Here is a 16,711-nt window from a genome sequence, read left to right as displayed (position 1 = left end):
TCGACGATATATTCTTAGAGCTTACACTATATACGTTTATAGGCAAGATTATAGGTATTAGCCGGTATAGGCTTTAGAAGGAGCTCCGCCTTATATTCGAAGTAGTCAAGCAGGTCAAGATGCTTAGCCTTATTGACAAACTTATAGTTCTAAGCTACCTAGTCATCTAAGCTAGCTAGGATGATATTAGTCTTTATATCAGCTTTCGAAGATATAGCAGTTGCTACTAAGCGCTATATATAGGGCTATATATCTAGAGATAGAAGCGGGTTTTCGAGTCAATAAGACTCTTAATTGTTGGAACCACTACGTAGGCTTAGGAAGATAAAGCTATTACAATGTAGGTAAAGTATATAACTGGGGACAATCGTGGTATTAATATTGTTGTATTGTAGGAGAGCTCCTTGATCAGGAGCTCTGTCTTAGGTGGCAGTTGGGCATCAAGCTGGTGGATCCTAATCTCGGTGGGCCGGCCCGGAGCCCCGGGCCGGGCCGGTTCTGACAGGTTAGCTTTGTGTGGTCAACGTGCTCTACAATAAAGCCGCTTGGGCGCTATAAAAAGGAAGATCGGAGAACGGAGGTATGTAAGCATGCGGCGGAAAGCGTCTAGACCAATGGTGACACATGGGCTCAATTGAGAGAAAGGCATATCAGTTTATGTTAAGGCTGCAAAGTCCAAGTTCTTGGGCTGGATGCTACCCCCTTCCATACCGGTCGGGTGGCTCGGAGCTAGCCTTTTGAACCTCCTTTCAGCGCACCCACGATCACGAGGATGTCTGCCCGGTCTCTGTGAAGGCAATTGCAGGGTTGACACTGCTCACTTCCTCACTAAGGACATCATGAACCGAGCACGAAACAGATTGTTTGTCCTCAGTACTAGTATATAGGTAGGTACCTTATGTTTTGAACCACAACCTGAGCCACAACGCACTGTAAGCGGACAGTGGCATTCTCTGATACAAGCAATCACCCAACTACTCCGCGACACCAACAGCTGCTTTGCTGCTGTCGGCTCATTCCTCCCAACTTGTCTTATCCTGATTCCTCCTTCCGTCCCTAGTTCTCGTCCCGAGTAGCCCAGCAGATCACTCTGCCAGTGACAGGGCCCACACGCGTGTGGAAGGTCACAATCAGGCGTGGCCTCTCGTGCCGGTTCGGGACCGGCTGCTGCTGAGCACCTCGATCTTGTCCGGCGGCAGAGGCGACGGCGACGGGGGCGGGAGCGAGGGGGCGAAGGGGGTTGGGCAGCGGCGGGAGGCGCTCACGCGGGCTGACGGCGGAGCGGTGCAGCGGGTGGACGGCGAACTGCACGAGGGCGCCCGGCGCGAGCGCGTCCAGCTGGTCGAGCTGGCGGCGGAGCAGCTCGGTCGTGCCGTGGCCCACGACGGCCTGCTCGGGCGCCGTCGACGTCCACCCGGTGGTGCGGTCCGCGGTCCGCCGCTCGGCCGTCGCCTCGGGCTGGTCGGTCCGGGTGATGCGCACGCCCAGCCCCCCCGTGAGGCTGACCCGGACGTTCGTCGGCGGCACGAGCTCGGCCATGACGCGGCGGGAAGGGATCTGGGATCTGGGCTGGGGGGCGGCAGCCGGCCGGTTTCTCGGCGAGAAGGCCGCGTTGGCGCCGTCGTCGTCGATGTTGTCAACACGGTGGCCGAAGAAGTTCCTCATTTTTTTTTTTTCTTTTTTCGTCCGCAACTGCTGTTGAAACGGCGGAAGAGACGTCTGGGGCGCTGGGTAAGGGTTCTTGTTCTGCTGGAAACGCCGGGCAAGGTTAGCATCTGTGATGAAACAACTCGATCCGACAACCGTGACTGGATCGGCGTCTGGTAATCGGTACTCGCCTCGACTTTTGTCTGCGATGGGAGGATGGTGAGACAAGAGGGACAATTTTGCTTGTCTTCGATGGAATCTGATGAAAGGCTCTGATGGTGGTTTGGATCGGCCACAAGCTCTGGTTAGCGACCAATTTCGACTCTCCTCGTTGCCTAAGAGAAGAAGCGGAACAGAAGGAGAAAGAATTTCTCGCGAGGGGCTTCCAGCTTCTCACCTTGGCTTGCCTCGACGCGGGTCCCTGTCTCGACGCGGGTCCGCGGCCAGGTAACTACCAGCCAACGCGGTCGACGGGAAACAACCTGGACTGACCGCCAGTGCCCGCAGACTCCCCATTTCCGGATCACCTTAAATGAGCTGGTCCCGGGGAGCTTCCAGCCAACAGACGGCTTGCTTCAGTGAGAGACCGGAACCCCCTGCGTGCACTTCATCTCCCGGGCGCCTTGCTGGCACGAACACGAGTTCACAGGATGGTGACTGGGACAGCTAGACCTAGCTACAGTATGCTTATGGGCCTGCCAGGTCATGTTTTTAGTTGCCCGGACAGGTTGCGTATGCTTCAAGAGGCTGCCACTGCTTCCAGGCACGAGTACAGCCGTTCACTGCAGCCCCTTTTGACTGGAACAGCTGTCGTAGCATTGCCCTGATGGGCTATGCTTGATATGGGGCTAATTGAATAATTAGCTTTCAAGATGGATGAATGCATGATAGACAGCACAGCAAAGAAAGGACCATGAACCAAGACAGCAAGTCGATTTGAGGCCAACGAATGCTGACAGTGTGAGAGGTTGGGAAGGCGGATTGGTCAGTCGTCAGCTACTCTTCTTAAGTCCCCTTTCTGGGTTCTCCTTTTCTGATATCCTGGCGCGGCCTTCTTTTCTCTCCCTCTCTGTCTCACATTTTTTCCCCTTCTCTCTTCTTTTACCTTTTCTCTCATTTTCTTATATCTTACAGCGTATGTCGACTTATTTTCTTTCTCGCTTTTGCCCCGTCATATTCTCCTCATTTTCTTTGTCTCTCACCTTTTCCTCTCCCTCATCTTGCTCTCTTGCAGTATGCATTGCTTTGGGCCTGTGCTCTACACATAAACCATATATGCCATGACTAGCGGTTTACTTGCGGTTCACTTATTCCACTCCAGAAACTCATCCAGTTCGACATTTTGAGGCCTGATTGGCCAACGACAATGGACACGACCCAAACCTTGTGTCTAACGTTACGGTAGTTTCAGGGTGCCCAACAGTGCCATACTGAGTGCTGAATCGAGCATTCGCGGCCAGGCCTTTTTACACTACGGCATGCAGCAGTGTGAGAGCGGCTGGCTGTTCCTGGGCTTTCGGCTCGAACGCCGCTGGTGGCACGTGCGGGTGGAGGCTCGGTATCCCGATCCATCGCTAGCGTACACTAACGGGAGATTTCAGGACCGACGGGACGAGAGATCGTCACAACCACACATTTGGGCACAGAAATGACTGTTATGTACAGTGCCGAGAGTGCAGGGCACGGTGTACCTCTGGAACCGAAGGAGCAAGTCCCGCCCTTTGGACACAATCTGGGTTGCGTTTCGCCGATGGAGTGAGCCTGGTTTATCCGAGGCAGACCCCACCGGCTGGCTCGTCACCCAGCATGACGCGACATTTTGTGAAATTTCCCGTGGAGGGTGGTGGATGGCCGGCCGGCCTGGACCCGCCCCTGGACCCGCCCGTCATCGGACATGACGGCATCCTAGCGCTGCACAGCTACGTCATACACTAGGGTCTTGATGGGGCCCAGAGCCAACGCCGAACCGAGGGCGAGGCTGCTGTGGTTGGGCAGCTTCTCACCGTGGCCTGAACAACATATGGATCCTTTGGCCTAAAATGTACTGGCACGCCGCACGGCGGTTTGGAAGGCAAGGAAGGCAGCGACGTCTCGCGCTGTGGTCAGGGTCCTGCGGGAGGGAGGCGGCCGGGGTGTGATTGGTCAGCGAGTGGAAGATCAGCAGGATCGGCAGAGGGCCAGAGGGTGATGGGCTTGGCAGCCTGCTGTGCGGGCCGGAGAACCCTGTTGCCATTTGCAGCTTGTTTCTCAGGCTCGCTTTTGCAGCAGGTGGTCTTGACATTTACATACACTACGGATCCGTACACTCCCAAGTTACAAACGTTACGGTGGATAACAGAACGCATACCGGTCAATCCACCATAGCAGGACGCGACTCAATTGTACTCCGCAAGTGGCAGTTGGTTTGAGAACGTTTAGAACCAGCCCCTTCCTCAAGACTCGAGTCGTGCGAGGTTGATCGTTGATCACGCGAGCCCCCGGGCCGCAGCTCGAGCAGGGCAAGAGCTGTCCTGTCCGACCTGGACTCAAGGCACTGCTGCATCGGACGTTAGACATTCGCAAATCGCACCACGGGCACTCATCCATGGCCGCGATCTATTGCCACGTCAGGTCAGGTACCTTTGCTGCGTTAGTGTACGGAATATAGTGCAATACCTAATCCGCACGGACGAGAAGCAGGAGCAGCATACTGGCAATTGAATGGACCATCTCCTTTGCCAAGTAAAGGGCAGGTTAACTGTTATTATATGCCTGGGGATTCTTTCTCTGCAAAGCGTCCAGTACCTACATAGCGCTCTGTACTCAGTACGTGTAATGCATTCTGTCCGGAATGGCTCCTTCCTGAAGAGAGTGTTCGGAGGACTTCATCTGGGCCTGGCCAGCGGCCCACTCGCCCCATCCTTCTCCGGGCTCTGGGAGTTCACTTCCAGGTTGTTCCATAGCGTGCTGTGCCTAGCGGATTTAGTGTAGGTACAGCGGGAATAACTGGAAGTAATCAGTACCTATTCCGTGCACTAGCGTGGTGTACACTACGGTTCCATCGTATTTCCAGCAGTCCACCCACAAAGCAGGGTTCCCCGAGCACCACTGGACAGCGTTACACCAGGTATGGCAGCAAGGCCCCAGGCCCACGGCAACAAAAAAGTTCCAGACTCACCCGCAGTTTGCAGCTTTGGCTGCGAGGCTTCGGATTATCGCCGGATTTAGTGCAGAACAGTGTCCAGCCCAGTTCCAGACCTCGGCGACAAATTTCAGCGCACTCAACTTCCTGCAACCGACCGCCGATCTCTCTCGGCGCTGCTGCGAGTGTGGGTGCGCATTCACTCTCTCCCCAAAATCGCCGAACATCGACCGACGTAGACACCAAACAGCGTCAGTGCCAGCGTCCGCGTCAGCGTCAGCGACACCGACTCTGTCACCGTCCCCGTCTCCGTCGCCGTCACTTTCACCGTTCGTCGCCGGACTGCCGTCACTCTCCCATCGACATCGACCCCGCCAGGAACAGCAAAGCGACCTCGCCGTCGACATCCGATGCCTCGACGCTCCTGACCCCCCGCGACGCTGGCAACATGGCGAACCCGGTAGGGGAGGACAACTGGGTCGAGTTCGTCGATCACCAGCTGCGCGAGGCCGCCGACCTCGAGGGCCGCGTGCGCGTCATCGAGGCCTTCCGCCGCGCCACGCTCGCCGAGCCCGGCAGCCTCAAGGTGTGGACCGCCTACTGCGAATACTTCTGGTCGCTCTACACCGACTGCCAGCCCGGCAGCGACGCCGGCTGGCCGCCCGAGGAGCAGCAGATCGGCCGCGAGACCTTCACGCTCGATGCCGCCCTCAACCTGTGGCAGGAGGGCTACGAGGCCGTGCAATACCGCCTCTCCGACAGCCACGAGCTCTGGAACCGCTGGGTGTCGCTCGAGATGGAACTCCTGCGCCGCAACGTGACCGAGCCCGGCGTGCGCCGCATCACCCACCTGTTCAAGAACCGCCTCGCCGTCCCCCACATGACCTGGGATGCCACCTCCCAGATGTTCTCGAGCTTCCTTTCCGAGTACAATCGGCAGGCCTACGAGAGCGAGATGCTGCAGGTGACGAGGAACGCGCGGGACGCGAAGCGCTTGTGCGACATGCGCGACCCCTGGGAGACGAAGCTCGCCCGCGCTGCCAAGGCGGGTGATGCCGCTGCGCTGCGGGCCACCATGTCCGAGTACCTCGACTGGGAGATCCGGCTCGTCAAGTCCAAGAAGGACGCGCGGGACGTCGTCGTCAATTTCCAGATCTGCCTGGGCCTGTTTTCGCGCGCTCTGACGGGCCCCCTGGCCGCGGACGAGGACACCTGGCTCAACTTCATTGTGCTGATCTCCACCAGCCACACAGAGCTCAAGGCCGGCCGCTCCCCCGTGCCCGCCCGCCTGGTACCCAACATGCTCGACGTGCTGCAACGCGCCGTGCGCCACATCCCGTGGTCCGGCCCCATCTGGGCGCGCTACATCCTGACGGCCGAGGAGGCCGGCCTGTCCTTCACCGACATCGAACGCATCAAGCACGCTGCTACTGACAGCGCGCAACTGGACAGAGAGGGCATGGCGAGCGTTCTCGACATGTATTCGGCCTGGTGCAGCTACCTGAAGCGCTCGGCCATGAACCCAAACGCCACTGAGGAGGCCGTCGACGTGGCCGAGGTCGGCCTGCCGTCGGCGCTCGAGGACGTCAAGCACTGGGGGAAGCGCAAGTACGGCGACGCGTACCAGGGCGACCCCGACTATCGGCTCGAGAAGATCTTGATCCAGTTCCTGACGGAGAAGAAGGACGACATCGAGGGGGCGCGCGCCGTGTGGGAGCAGCTCTCCCAGGTCGAGCTGCACGCGAACAGCTACGACTTTTGGCTCAACTGGTACATGTGGGAGATGATGGTCTTTGCCGCCAACAGAAGCAAGACACGAAGCCCAACTCCGGCGACGATGGCCCAGGGGCTGCGGGTGCCCTCGTTTGCGACGCGGGTATTCACCCGCGCGCTCAAGGTGCGCACAGTCGACTGGCCGGAGCGCCTCATGGAGGTCTATCTCAAGCACTGCAATGACTACGAGCTCGCAGAGACGCTGCGGGAGGCGCAGGACACCATCTACAAGACGCGCAAGGGCGTGGCCAAGCGCCGGCAGCGCGAATCAGCGCAAGCCGCCGAAGCCGCGCAGGCTGCTCTGGCTGCACAGCAGCAGGCGGCACAGGCGGCAAACGCGGCGGACCAGCCCATGACGGACCTTGCCGATGCGAACTCGTCGCCCGGGTCCAAGCGGAAGCGCGAAGAGACGCCGGGCGAGGACGTCGGCGTCAGCAAGCGATCCAAGAGCGAGACCCACAGCGAGGAGCTGAAGCGGGACCGAGAGAACACGTCGGTGTGGGTCAGCAACTTGCCGAGAGATGCGACCCAGACCAAGCTGAAGCAGTTCTTCCGCGAGTTCGGGCACATCAACAACATCGTGATCCAGAAACGGGACGATGCTGCGGTTGCCCTGGTCGAGTTCCGCACGGCTGACGATGCCAGATCGGCGCTGCTGCGCGACAACAAGTACTTCGGCGACCACGTCGTGCAGGTGACGGCCGCCACCGACTGCACGCTCTTCGTCACCAACTACCCGCCCGAGGCGGACGAGCAGTACGTGCGGGACCTGTTCAAGAACTGCGGCGAGGTATTCAGCATCCGCTTCCCCAGCCTCAAGTACAACACCAAGCGCCGCTTCTGCTACGTGACCTTCCGCGACCGCGACGCCGCGGCGGCCGCCACCAAGCTCGACGGCAAGCCGCTGGAGTCAGGCAAGTACAAATTGCTCGCCAAGTTCTCGGACCCGCTCGCGCGCCAGCAGCGTCACGGCGCCCAGGCTGAGGAGCGCGAGCTGCACGTCGTCAACCTGCCGCGGGGCACCTCCGAGGACGACGTGCGCGGCCTCTTCGCCAAGGCCGGCCGCGTCGTCAGCGTGCGCGTGCCGCGCAACATGGCCGGCCAGTCCCACGGCACCGCCTTCGTCGTGATGGAGACCAAGGCCGAGGCGCAAGAAGCCATCCGCGCCCTCGACAAGCTCATCTTCGGCCAGCACCCGATCAAGGTCGAGCTCTCGCGCCCGCCCACCCACAAGGTCACTGCCACCGACCGCACCGCCCCGGCTGACGGCGCCGCTGCGCCGCCATCGCCGCAACCACCACACTCACCCGCGCGGGACGCCCGCTCCCCCGCCTCCTCCTCCTCCGAACCGGCCCCCTCCGCGGACACCAACAACCCCACCGCGGCCGCCATCGCCGCCCGCACCGTCGCCGTGCTCGGCGTGCCCGACACCGTGACCGTCGCCCGCCTGCGCGCCGTGCTGGCCGCGGCGCCCGGCATGCCGCCCGACTCCATCGCCAAGCTGGTGCTGCACCCGACGCACGGCGGCGCGCTGGTCGAGCTGGTCAGCGAGGCGGCCGCGGGCCGGGCCGCGCTCGCTTGGGAGGGGCTGGAAATGCCCTTCGAGGGCGCAGGGGATGGGCAGGGGCAGGAGCAGGAGCCCGGCAAGCCGCAGAAGAGGAGGCTGCGCACGGGCAAGCCGGCGGACCTGTGGCGGTCCAAGGCCGAGAAGAGGATTGATCGCGTCGATCGGCCTGCTACCGGACCGGGTGGTAGTAGTGCCGGGCCAGCTGCGTCTTCTTCTGGCGGCGGTGGGAAAGGGGAGACGGCGAAAATGGGCGCCGCGGCGCTCATGCCGCCCCCGCCGCTACTGGCGCGCCGCTCGGCCGGCGCCAGGGCCGGCCCGAAGAAGCTGCCTGGCTTTGTGGCCGGCGCGGCGAGGAAGGCGGAACAGTCTGGCGATGAGGCCGGCGGCGCCAGCTCGGCTGCGGCTGCGGCTGCGGCTAACGGGACCGCGGCCCAGGGTGGTGGCCCCGCGGCTGTCGCCGGGAAGAGCAATGCGGATTTTAAGCGGATGTTCTTGGGCGGCAGCGGCAGCGGGGATGCTGCTGCATCTACTGCTGCTGCAACTACTTCTGCTACTGCTGCTACTGCTACTCCGGGGGAACAGGACGGTCAAGAAGCGGGGGAGGGTGTGCTGCGGAACGGGAGCAGAGCGGATTAAGCAAGCTGGTCGGTTCTCTTCTTATTTTACTATTGCCATGTTACTACGCGGACAAGGGGGCGGGCATGAAGGGGGACGCGCGCGCTCGCATTGCATCTCTTCTCTTATTGCTGCTACTGCTGCTCCTCGGTCGGTCGGTCGGTCGGTCGGGCGGTCGGGCGGGCGGGATGTATGATACCACCACTCATGGATGGATGGATGGATGGATGGATGGATGCTTCTCGTATTTTGTTAAGGAGGGTGCTCGGTGTGCAATGAATACCCCTTGGCATGGTGTGGTTGTCTCTTTATTTTCTTCTGACCTGAGTTTGGGGGTGTGGGGAGGCTTGCATGGTTACCGCGCCGGGGGGTGCAGCGGGCGGGTTGAATGGCAGGGGGGATGTGAGGAGACGAGGGACATTTCAGTCAATATCCAATTATTCTTGTTGCGGCATTGCACTTCACTGCTTGGGTGATTGGCCCTGCTATGGCGAGCGTGTTCAGTTGGTGTGTTGGGTGTTTGTGCGTTGTCTGTTGGTGCGTTGCAACAATGGGCCGCAAGTTACTCGCAGCCGCAGCCGCAGCCGCAGCCGCAGCACCATTGCACGAGCGCTGGTTGCTTTTCTTGCTGTGGCTAACGCCCGCGGGGCAGATTAAGTTTGCTGGGGCCTTGTCTCACCGACTGACCGCGTCCGTTGCAAGATCCAACGGCCACTCAGTCAAGGAGCTCGAAAACAAGACATTCGCCATTCAGGCCCCGGCTACACCCAGGAGCTTATCTTCTGGGTTGACATCTTTCTGGCTGACTCGGGACTCTCAGGGGGGTTGTGTGTTCATTTGCAAGGCAGCGCGCAGCCGCCGGCAGGAGGACTACGCCAGTCTCACACTCAGCTGTTTCTTCCATTCTGCTCCTCAACGATATCTGCAGAACCGAGACGTGTTGTCTTTCGCGATGTCGGACGAGGTTTCGGTCCCCACGAATCTGAGCGGGCTGCCCTGGACCTGTGGGCTGTCGGGCGCCGTATGGTTCATTTCGGACAAGGCGGTCCTGAAGCGGGCGTTCACCGACGACGAGCCGTCCAAACAGCAGCTCCGGGTAGAGCGGCAGATCTACGAGCGCCTCGGCTCGCACCCACGGATCCCCGCGCTCCTCGGAACCCAACCGGATGCCCTCATCCTCCAGCGGCTGCAGTGCTCCCTGCGCGAGCGCCTCCTGGAGCACCGCGCGCGGAACGAGCGGCCGCCGACGCCCGATGTGCTGCGGTGGGCGCTGCAGACGGCCGAGGCGATGCAGTACATCCACTCGCGCGGCGTGTGCCAGGTCGACGTCGGCACGTACAACGTCCTGCTCGACGCGGACGGCAACGTCAAGCTCTCCGACTTTGCTGGCTCCTCCCTCGACGGCTCCCCGCCCCTGATCTGCCCCAGCGCGCACGCGACGCACCCGCGGCTGTCAACCACGCAGCCGTCCGTCCAATCGGAGCTGTTCGCCCTCGGCTCGCTGCTCTACGAGCTCGAGACGACGTATCAGCCATTTCACGACAAGAACGACGCGGAGCTGGAGGCGCTGTTCGGCGTGGATGTGTTTCCGGCTACAGACGACTTGCTGCTGGGAGAAGTGGTGAGAAAGTGTTGGATGAGGCAGTATGGCGGTGCGGGCGAGGTGGTGGCCGACATCCAGCGGATTCGAGATCGTGTAGGTGACGCAGTGCTCTCCCCCGCTCCACCAGAGCTTGGAGAACCGGGGACAGGTTCCGTCGACACGGAGAGTTCGGCGCGGTGCTAGCGGCTGGCTATCGCACAGCGCGTAGACCTGCACTTGACTGGCGTGCTTCACGCGTGGTTGCTCAAGCTCGTGGATAATCTGGCTGGTTCTCTATATCCGCCTCGGCAACCCAAGCTTGATTTGACGGGGGGAACTCCACCTTGATTCGCGAAAGCGGCTGTGCTGTGGTACATTCAAGAAGGGGAAATGCAGCACGACCCGATATCGAGTGCGCACCCCAGCCTGCCCGAGTTGGATGCCATGATGCCTCGAAAACTAGATTACCCGAAGCTCCTTCAACGCTCTTGATGGTGCAGACGCAAGACGCCTTACTCCGTAATGAGGCCGGCTCAGTATTTCCTAGTGTTGGAACCGCTGCGCAGGCTCAGGAAAATGAAGCTATCACGATGCAAGCGAGGCATACAACTGGGATCAATCGTGGTGTTGAGGATGTTTTATTGTGGGAGGTTCCCCTGATCAGGAGCCCAGTCTTGGGCGGCAGTTGGGCATCAGGCTGGTGGATCCTAATCTCGGTGGGCCGGCCCGGAGCCCCGGGCCGGGCTAGTTCTGACATACCCCCCCAGGTTGAGCCTCCAGCTCTGGCCTGCCAAATCCAGTAATCTATGAAGCTATTCCCAACACTGCGTCTTTCCCGATCCAGTAATTCTATAGTGTTGAGGTCCTTCTACTATCGCCCTGATCTACTGAGCCTTATACGCCTACCCTTTTCAATCCTATATATCACACTGTAAACCGAACCCTCTGTTTGGCTAGAGCCTTCTTCTAGCCCTATGTTTCTTCCTTCTATATTGCCTAGTAGGCGTGTATCTCGATAAAGGCTTGGATATCGACCAGATTGAGCATTTCTACGAACTTCCTATAGGGCTTTGGTTTTAGCACCTTCGTTAGGCCGTTGGCTAATATCTGGTTCGAAGGTATATATTCTATGTGAACTCTCTCGTTCTACGCTTCCTAGCGTAGCCAATGGTTATAAATGTCGATATACTTCAGCTTCGTCTATAGTATAGCCACCTTAGCGTTGATTAGCCGGATCGTCTGCTTATTATCGTACTAAATCGATAGGATCTTGTTATCTAGGTGGATCTCTAGTGCCTCTAATAGGCGTTGAAGGAATATACCCTCTTTCGCTACCTATACAAGTACTAACAGCTCTACTTCTATAGTCGATATAGTTACTATATCCTATTTACTAGCTCTCTAGGCAATTAGCTCGCCGAATAGGATGATAGTGTAACCTTATAAGCTCTTATGGTCGATACTGTTGTTAACGAAGCTAGTATCGCTAGCTACGATTAGGATGTCTCTTCCTCCTAGTTGGAGGGCTTAGAACCTTGTTCGATAGAGATATCGCAATACTCGATCAGCTATATAATGGTGTTTAGGTCCTAGGTTCTAATTAAACTATATAAGTTTAGAGGCTACAAAGGCAATGTCTAGGTATATATTGACGGTGGTATATAGGATTAAGCCGATCTTCCTTTGATAAAGCCCAACAGAGCTATAGCTAGCAATATCGTTGTATAGGAGCAGTTCGCCTTTGACGATTAGAGTCTCTGGCTCTCCCTTTTCCTAGGCCAACCTCTTGATCTTCTCAATGTATATGGTTTAGCTAAGCTAGATCAAGTGCCTCTTACGATTGCGATAAACCTCTATACCTAGGAACTATAGGAGGTCGTCTCCTCCTATAAACTTATATTTTTCTTATAGTCGGCTAATCACCTCGTTAGCTCAATGTTGATCCTTTTTATAGTAGGCGAGGACGATGTTATCTATATAGAAGAAGACGATAATACCTTTGTTTGTTATAATATAGGGCTCTTATAGTATAGCCTAGAACCCTAGATTCCTTAGGGTGGCCGTTAGCTCTCGTTGCTAGAGAAGGGGAGACTTCTATAGGCCGTAGAGCGCCTTCTTCAGCTTTAGGATAGTTCCTATTTTATAGTAGTCGTATAGTATCTCTATATAGATATCCTTATCGATCTTTACGTTGACGAAGGCGTTGACTATATCGAACTGTTTTAGCTCTAGGTCGAACCTCGCTATAGTAGCGAGCACTGTTCTGAAGGATCGTGTAGCGAGTATAGCTATATAGTTCTCTTCGGCGAACCTCTTCTTTTGTTGATCGCTATACGCTATAAGCCTCGCTTTACACTTGACGAGGTGCCTACTCTTGTTGAACTTATAGACGTATATCTATATATAATCTAGGATCTATTTGCCCTGGACCTCCTTATTATAGTGGCGAATCTCTTCCTAGGAGCCTATCGCTTCGTAGCTTCGGAGATGATCGCGTTCCACCTCTAGGAACAACTGGCCTAGTAGATAATCTTTGAGTTCAGAGTACTATCGAGGTATAGACGGGAGTATCGACTAGTAGATAGATCTAAGCTTACCTTCTTGCTATAGGCGATCAACTTCCTCTTAAAAGATCCTCTTGACGCTACTATCTTCCTTCTTAATAGTACCGACTACTTTCTTAGCCCTCTTTTTACTCTTTTAGGCAAGTTCCTCTCTCTCCTTCTCTATATAGAGGACCCTCCTTAAGTATCTACGTTCAGTAGCTCTAGGGCCTAACGTTCCTATGTTAAAGGCGGCTTCCTATAGTTGGAACGCTCCTTTAGAGGCTCTAGGTAGATATGTACCTAGGAAGGTAGCCGCGATCAAGGCGCCTAGCGAAGTAGGTGGAGGAGTTGGATATTGGAACTCTAGGAAGGTGCTTGTAGCATCGCCTTTTACTACAATTGTATCTAACACTTCGTCAGTGGTGGCTAGGCTCTCTTCTAGATCTTCGAGAGTCGTTGAAGGTATGTTAAACGCTTCTATAGAACCTTCTTCTTCTACCGTAGATATAAGGTCGCTATCGTCTAGCTAGCTAGCGTTGTCTACGCCCCTAGCATTAAGCCAACGCTTCAGCTCTTCGAGGTCCACCTAGGCGAGGTCTTATACCAGGTCCTCCTTATTGCTAGGAAAACGCTGCCTCTTGTCAAAGATTATATCGTATATATATACTACCTAGTTGGTAGCTAGGTTCTAGATACGATAGATGTTCGAGGAATCGTATTCTACGAAGTAGCTAATCTAAGCTCTTAGTCGGAGCTGTTCGAGGCGCCTTTCCTTCTTCTTGGTAGTATTGGCTATAGCGAAAGCCTTATAGCTATAGACCTTCAAATGCCCTTGGTATAGCTTATACTCTAAGGCTTTTAGGCTATCTCTTTTTACGAGGAAGGTGTAAAAGCGATCCTACGGTATTATCCACTCTATTGTCAAGGTTGGTATCCTATTATAGAGATATACTATAGCCCTAGTGATTTCTAGCCACAGTTGCTATAGCAACTATGTACTAATAGCCATTGCTCTAGCCTTCTCCTTAATTATACCCCCCAAGCGTTTAGCGCCCCCGTTCTATATAGGCGTATCGGGCGCTAAAGGCTCTATTTGGATACCTTATCTCTCTGCCTAGGTAGTAATGGCGCTCGCCTATATAAATTCGTTGTCACACTCTAGGACCTTGATATATAGCTAATACTACCTTTCGAGCAATGTAGTAAAGTATTTAATAGCTACTAAGATGCTAGGTACTTTGCAATCGCGTAGATAGTAGTCCTATATTATACCTAAATAGCGATCTGTCGCCAACAATAGATATTTAAAGCCCTATCGGCCTAGCTAGAAGGGGTATAGATCCAGGGCGATCCTGTCCCCTAGGCCGTAATTCAACGGCCTAGGAATACGATTAGGCCTATGTTTCGACTTGCCAAGGCTATAGCCGTTATATTCAAACGTAGGTACGCCTTTGATACGCCTTTCTTATAAGCAATTGACGAAGTGTTCAAGGGCTCTTGGGCCTACGTAGCCAAGGTATAGATGCCAAGTTATAGCATTTGCCACGCTCTCTATGCAACGAGCCTAGCGATCGAGCCTCTTAGTTCGAGTGGCAAAGGCCATAGGCATATAGTCTTCGGGCATATATTCGAGGATATATTGCTAGAGCTTCTTCGTAGTATAACCGAGGAGAGTATAATCGTAGCGCCTAAGTAGGTAGTTCGATACGCTCTTTAGGCTATTGTCCTACCAGATCCCTCGTCGATTGAGCTGCTCCAACGACACAATGTTGTATACAAAGGTTAGGCAGTAGGCTACATTGTATAGCGTAAGGACTGTAATGCCCTCGTCGTTTTACAGTTTAACGTCTATCTCGCTATATCCTTTAATCTAAATAGGGTGTTCGCCTACCTAGACATAGTCATTAGGCGCGGCCAACGTAGGAGGCCTTTTGAACCTACTTAGATAGTTGGCGATATAAATGGTTGACCCCGAATCTAGGATCATAGAGTTGATTAGAGGGTATCTCTAGCCTACCTAAAATGTAGCTAGGATTATAGCGAAGCTCGCTATACATTTGCCTATAGCTCTCTACTACCGCGTTCTCGCAATATGTTGGTAGCTGAACATTGCTATAATATTGGTGCCTACGTCGGGGGCGTTGCCTACATTAGGGGCGGTACTCTCTTCGGAAGCTATACCCTCTTCGGGGGCGTCGCCTATATCGAGGGCAGTGCTCTCTTCGGGAGCTATACCCTCTTCGGGGGCGTTGGCATCGGCCATTTCTACGTCGAGGATCTTAGGCTCCATCGTTGAGAGCGTAGCTATAGCCCTCCTAGAGCAGTCGGCTAGTCAATACGGTAGCGGATCTTTATCTATATTGCTCTTTGTATCGTCAACGAGGCTACTCTTAGATCTCTTTATCTAGAGCCTATTGGCCTCTGCTCATAGAGTTGAATCGGCCTTTAAATTGGCCTTTATATACGCCTTGACACGTTCTCTAGGTTCCTAGCTAGGCGACGCGTTTTCAGGGTTCAGATAGTAGCACTGCTTAGTCGGATAGAAGTAGTTGTAGACGCGGTACTTGCTTAATATACTTGAGGACCTTATAGAGGTGCCAAGAACTATAGGCGTATTTAGCTTACGTTTAGAGTAAGACCGGCCAAATCTAGCGCCCTCTTTATAGCTAATTTAGCGCTTAGAGCGATCCTCCTAATCCTCTAATTGCTTAGGGTCTTTGTTTTCTTTCTCTCTAGGGCCGTAAGTCGGGAAGGATCCTTTTCCTATATAGCTAGGGGCCTTTTTAAAGAATAGGTATATACCTTTACGAACTTCTATAGCTATATCTTGAAAGGTTAGCTTCTCAAGGATCTCTATCTTGCTTATAGTATAGAGGGAAACAAAGCTTAGGAACAACTTCTCTAGTATAGCTATCAGTTCGTTGAACTATAGGCCAAGATCTTTTGCCTTGCTCATCTTCTAGAGGGAGGCCTTATCCATTAGGTTCTCCTATTTAACGAGCTACCTCTCGAAATCAGCCTCCTTAATATATACGTTCCTAGGATATTTAAGTATATCGAGGTATATACGAATACGTGTCTAAAGCTCGGTTATCGTCTCGATGATTGGCCAAGTAGTCTTCTTAAGGTTGTTGTACTACGTTCGAAGATCGGTACGCTCCGTAAAGTAAGTAGACCAGTAGTTGGCTACTACTATAGTAGTTATAAAGGTCAGTATCTAGGTAAGGTAGTTAGTCTAACGTTCGTAGTCCTTATATTTATAGTCTAGGTCCTTCTCGACCTATATAATGAAGATGGCGATATTGCTATTGAACTACTTCTCCTTCTCTTTATAGAGCTTCCTCTAGCTACCGTTCAGTGTTTCGACACTAGGCTACTCTTACGGGCCCTCGTTCTTAGAAAGGGTCTAGGAATCTATATCGTTATCCTAGGCTATAGACGCAGTGCTAGGTCGCTACTCGCCTATAGAAGATGCTCCTAGATCGGCTAGAGCTCCTACATTGGCTATAGCTGGTATAGAAGCCCGTAGTTCGACGATATATTCTTAGAGCTTGCGCTATATATGCTCGTAGGCGAGATTATAGCTATTGGCTAGTAGAGGCTTCGGGAGGAGCTCCGCCTTGCCCTCGAAATAGTCGAGTAGGTCGAGATGTTTGGCCTTGTTGACGAACTTACAGTTCCAAGCCACCCAGTTATCCGGGCTAGCTAGGATAATGTCGATCTTTGTATTGTCTTTCGAGGACATAGTAGTTGCTACTGAGCGCTATACGTAGGGCCATTTACTTAGAGATAGAGGCGGGTTTTCGAGCCAATGAGACTCTTAATTGTTGGAACCGCTACGTAGGCTCAGGAAAATGAAG

General features: G+C 54.7%; 5 protein-coding genes across 5 annotated transcripts; 3 read left to right on the top strand and 2 right to left on the bottom strand.

Annotated features, from left to right (window-relative positions):
- Positions 1-1,056: 1,056 nt before the first annotated feature.
- Positions 1,057-1,665, bottom strand: THITE_2086218 (uncharacterized protein; the record flags this gene model as incomplete). The annotated part of the gene is made up of 1 exon (XM_003651012.1): positions 1,057-1,665. The coding sequence occupies one exon, from the start codon at positions 1,663-1,665 to the stop codon at positions 1,057-1,059; it is 609 nt and encodes a 202-aa protein (XP_003651060.1).
- Positions 1,666-3,674: 2,009 nt separating this feature from the next.
- On the top strand, positions 3,675-4,353 carry THITE_2111009 (uncharacterized protein). The gene has a single exon (XM_003651011.1). It carries the CDS (start codon positions 3,835-3,837, stop codon positions 4,009-4,011), a length of 177 nt encoding a protein of 58 aa, XP_003651059.1. The 5' UTR covers positions 3,675-3,834; the 3' UTR covers positions 4,012-4,353.
- Positions 4,354-5,150: 797 nt separating this feature from the next.
- On the top strand, positions 5,151-9,085 carry THITE_2073045 (uncharacterized protein). Its single transcript, XM_003651010.1, has 2 exons — positions 5,151-8,230; positions 8,501-9,085. Exons 1-2 carry the CDS (start codon positions 5,217-5,219, stop codon positions 8,742-8,744), a joined length of 3,258 nt encoding a protein of 1,085 aa, XP_003651058.1. The 5' UTR covers positions 5,151-5,216; the 3' UTR covers positions 8,745-9,085.
- THITE_2111008 (uncharacterized protein) lies at positions 9,066-10,653 on the top strand. Its single transcript, XM_003651009.1, has one exon. The coding sequence runs from the start codon at positions 9,676-9,678 to the stop codon at positions 10,507-10,509; it is 834 nt and encodes a 277-aa protein (XP_003651057.1). The 5' UTR covers positions 9,066-9,675; the 3' UTR covers positions 10,510-10,653.
- Positions 10,654-14,577: 3,924 nt separating this feature from the next.
- On the bottom strand, positions 14,578-14,859 carry THITE_2040048 (uncharacterized protein; the record flags this gene model as incomplete). Its single annotated transcript, XM_003651008.1, has 2 exons — positions 14,578-14,676; positions 14,749-14,859. Coding segments are annotated over 2 exons (210 nt in total), but the record flags the coding sequence as incomplete, so codon positions are not given.
- Between the last annotated feature and the right edge of the window lie 1,852 nt (positions 14,860-16,711).

The sequence above is a fragment of the Thermothielavioides terrestris genome, chromosome 1 (genome assembly GCF_000226115.1).
Source record: "Thermothielavioides terrestris NRRL 8126 chromosome 1, complete sequence".
Classification (NCBI taxonomy): domain Eukaryota; kingdom Fungi; phylum Ascomycota; class Sordariomycetes; order Sordariales; family Chaetomiaceae; genus Thermothielavioides; species Thermothielavioides terrestris.
This window is presented reverse-complemented; position numbering and strand designations above follow the sequence as displayed.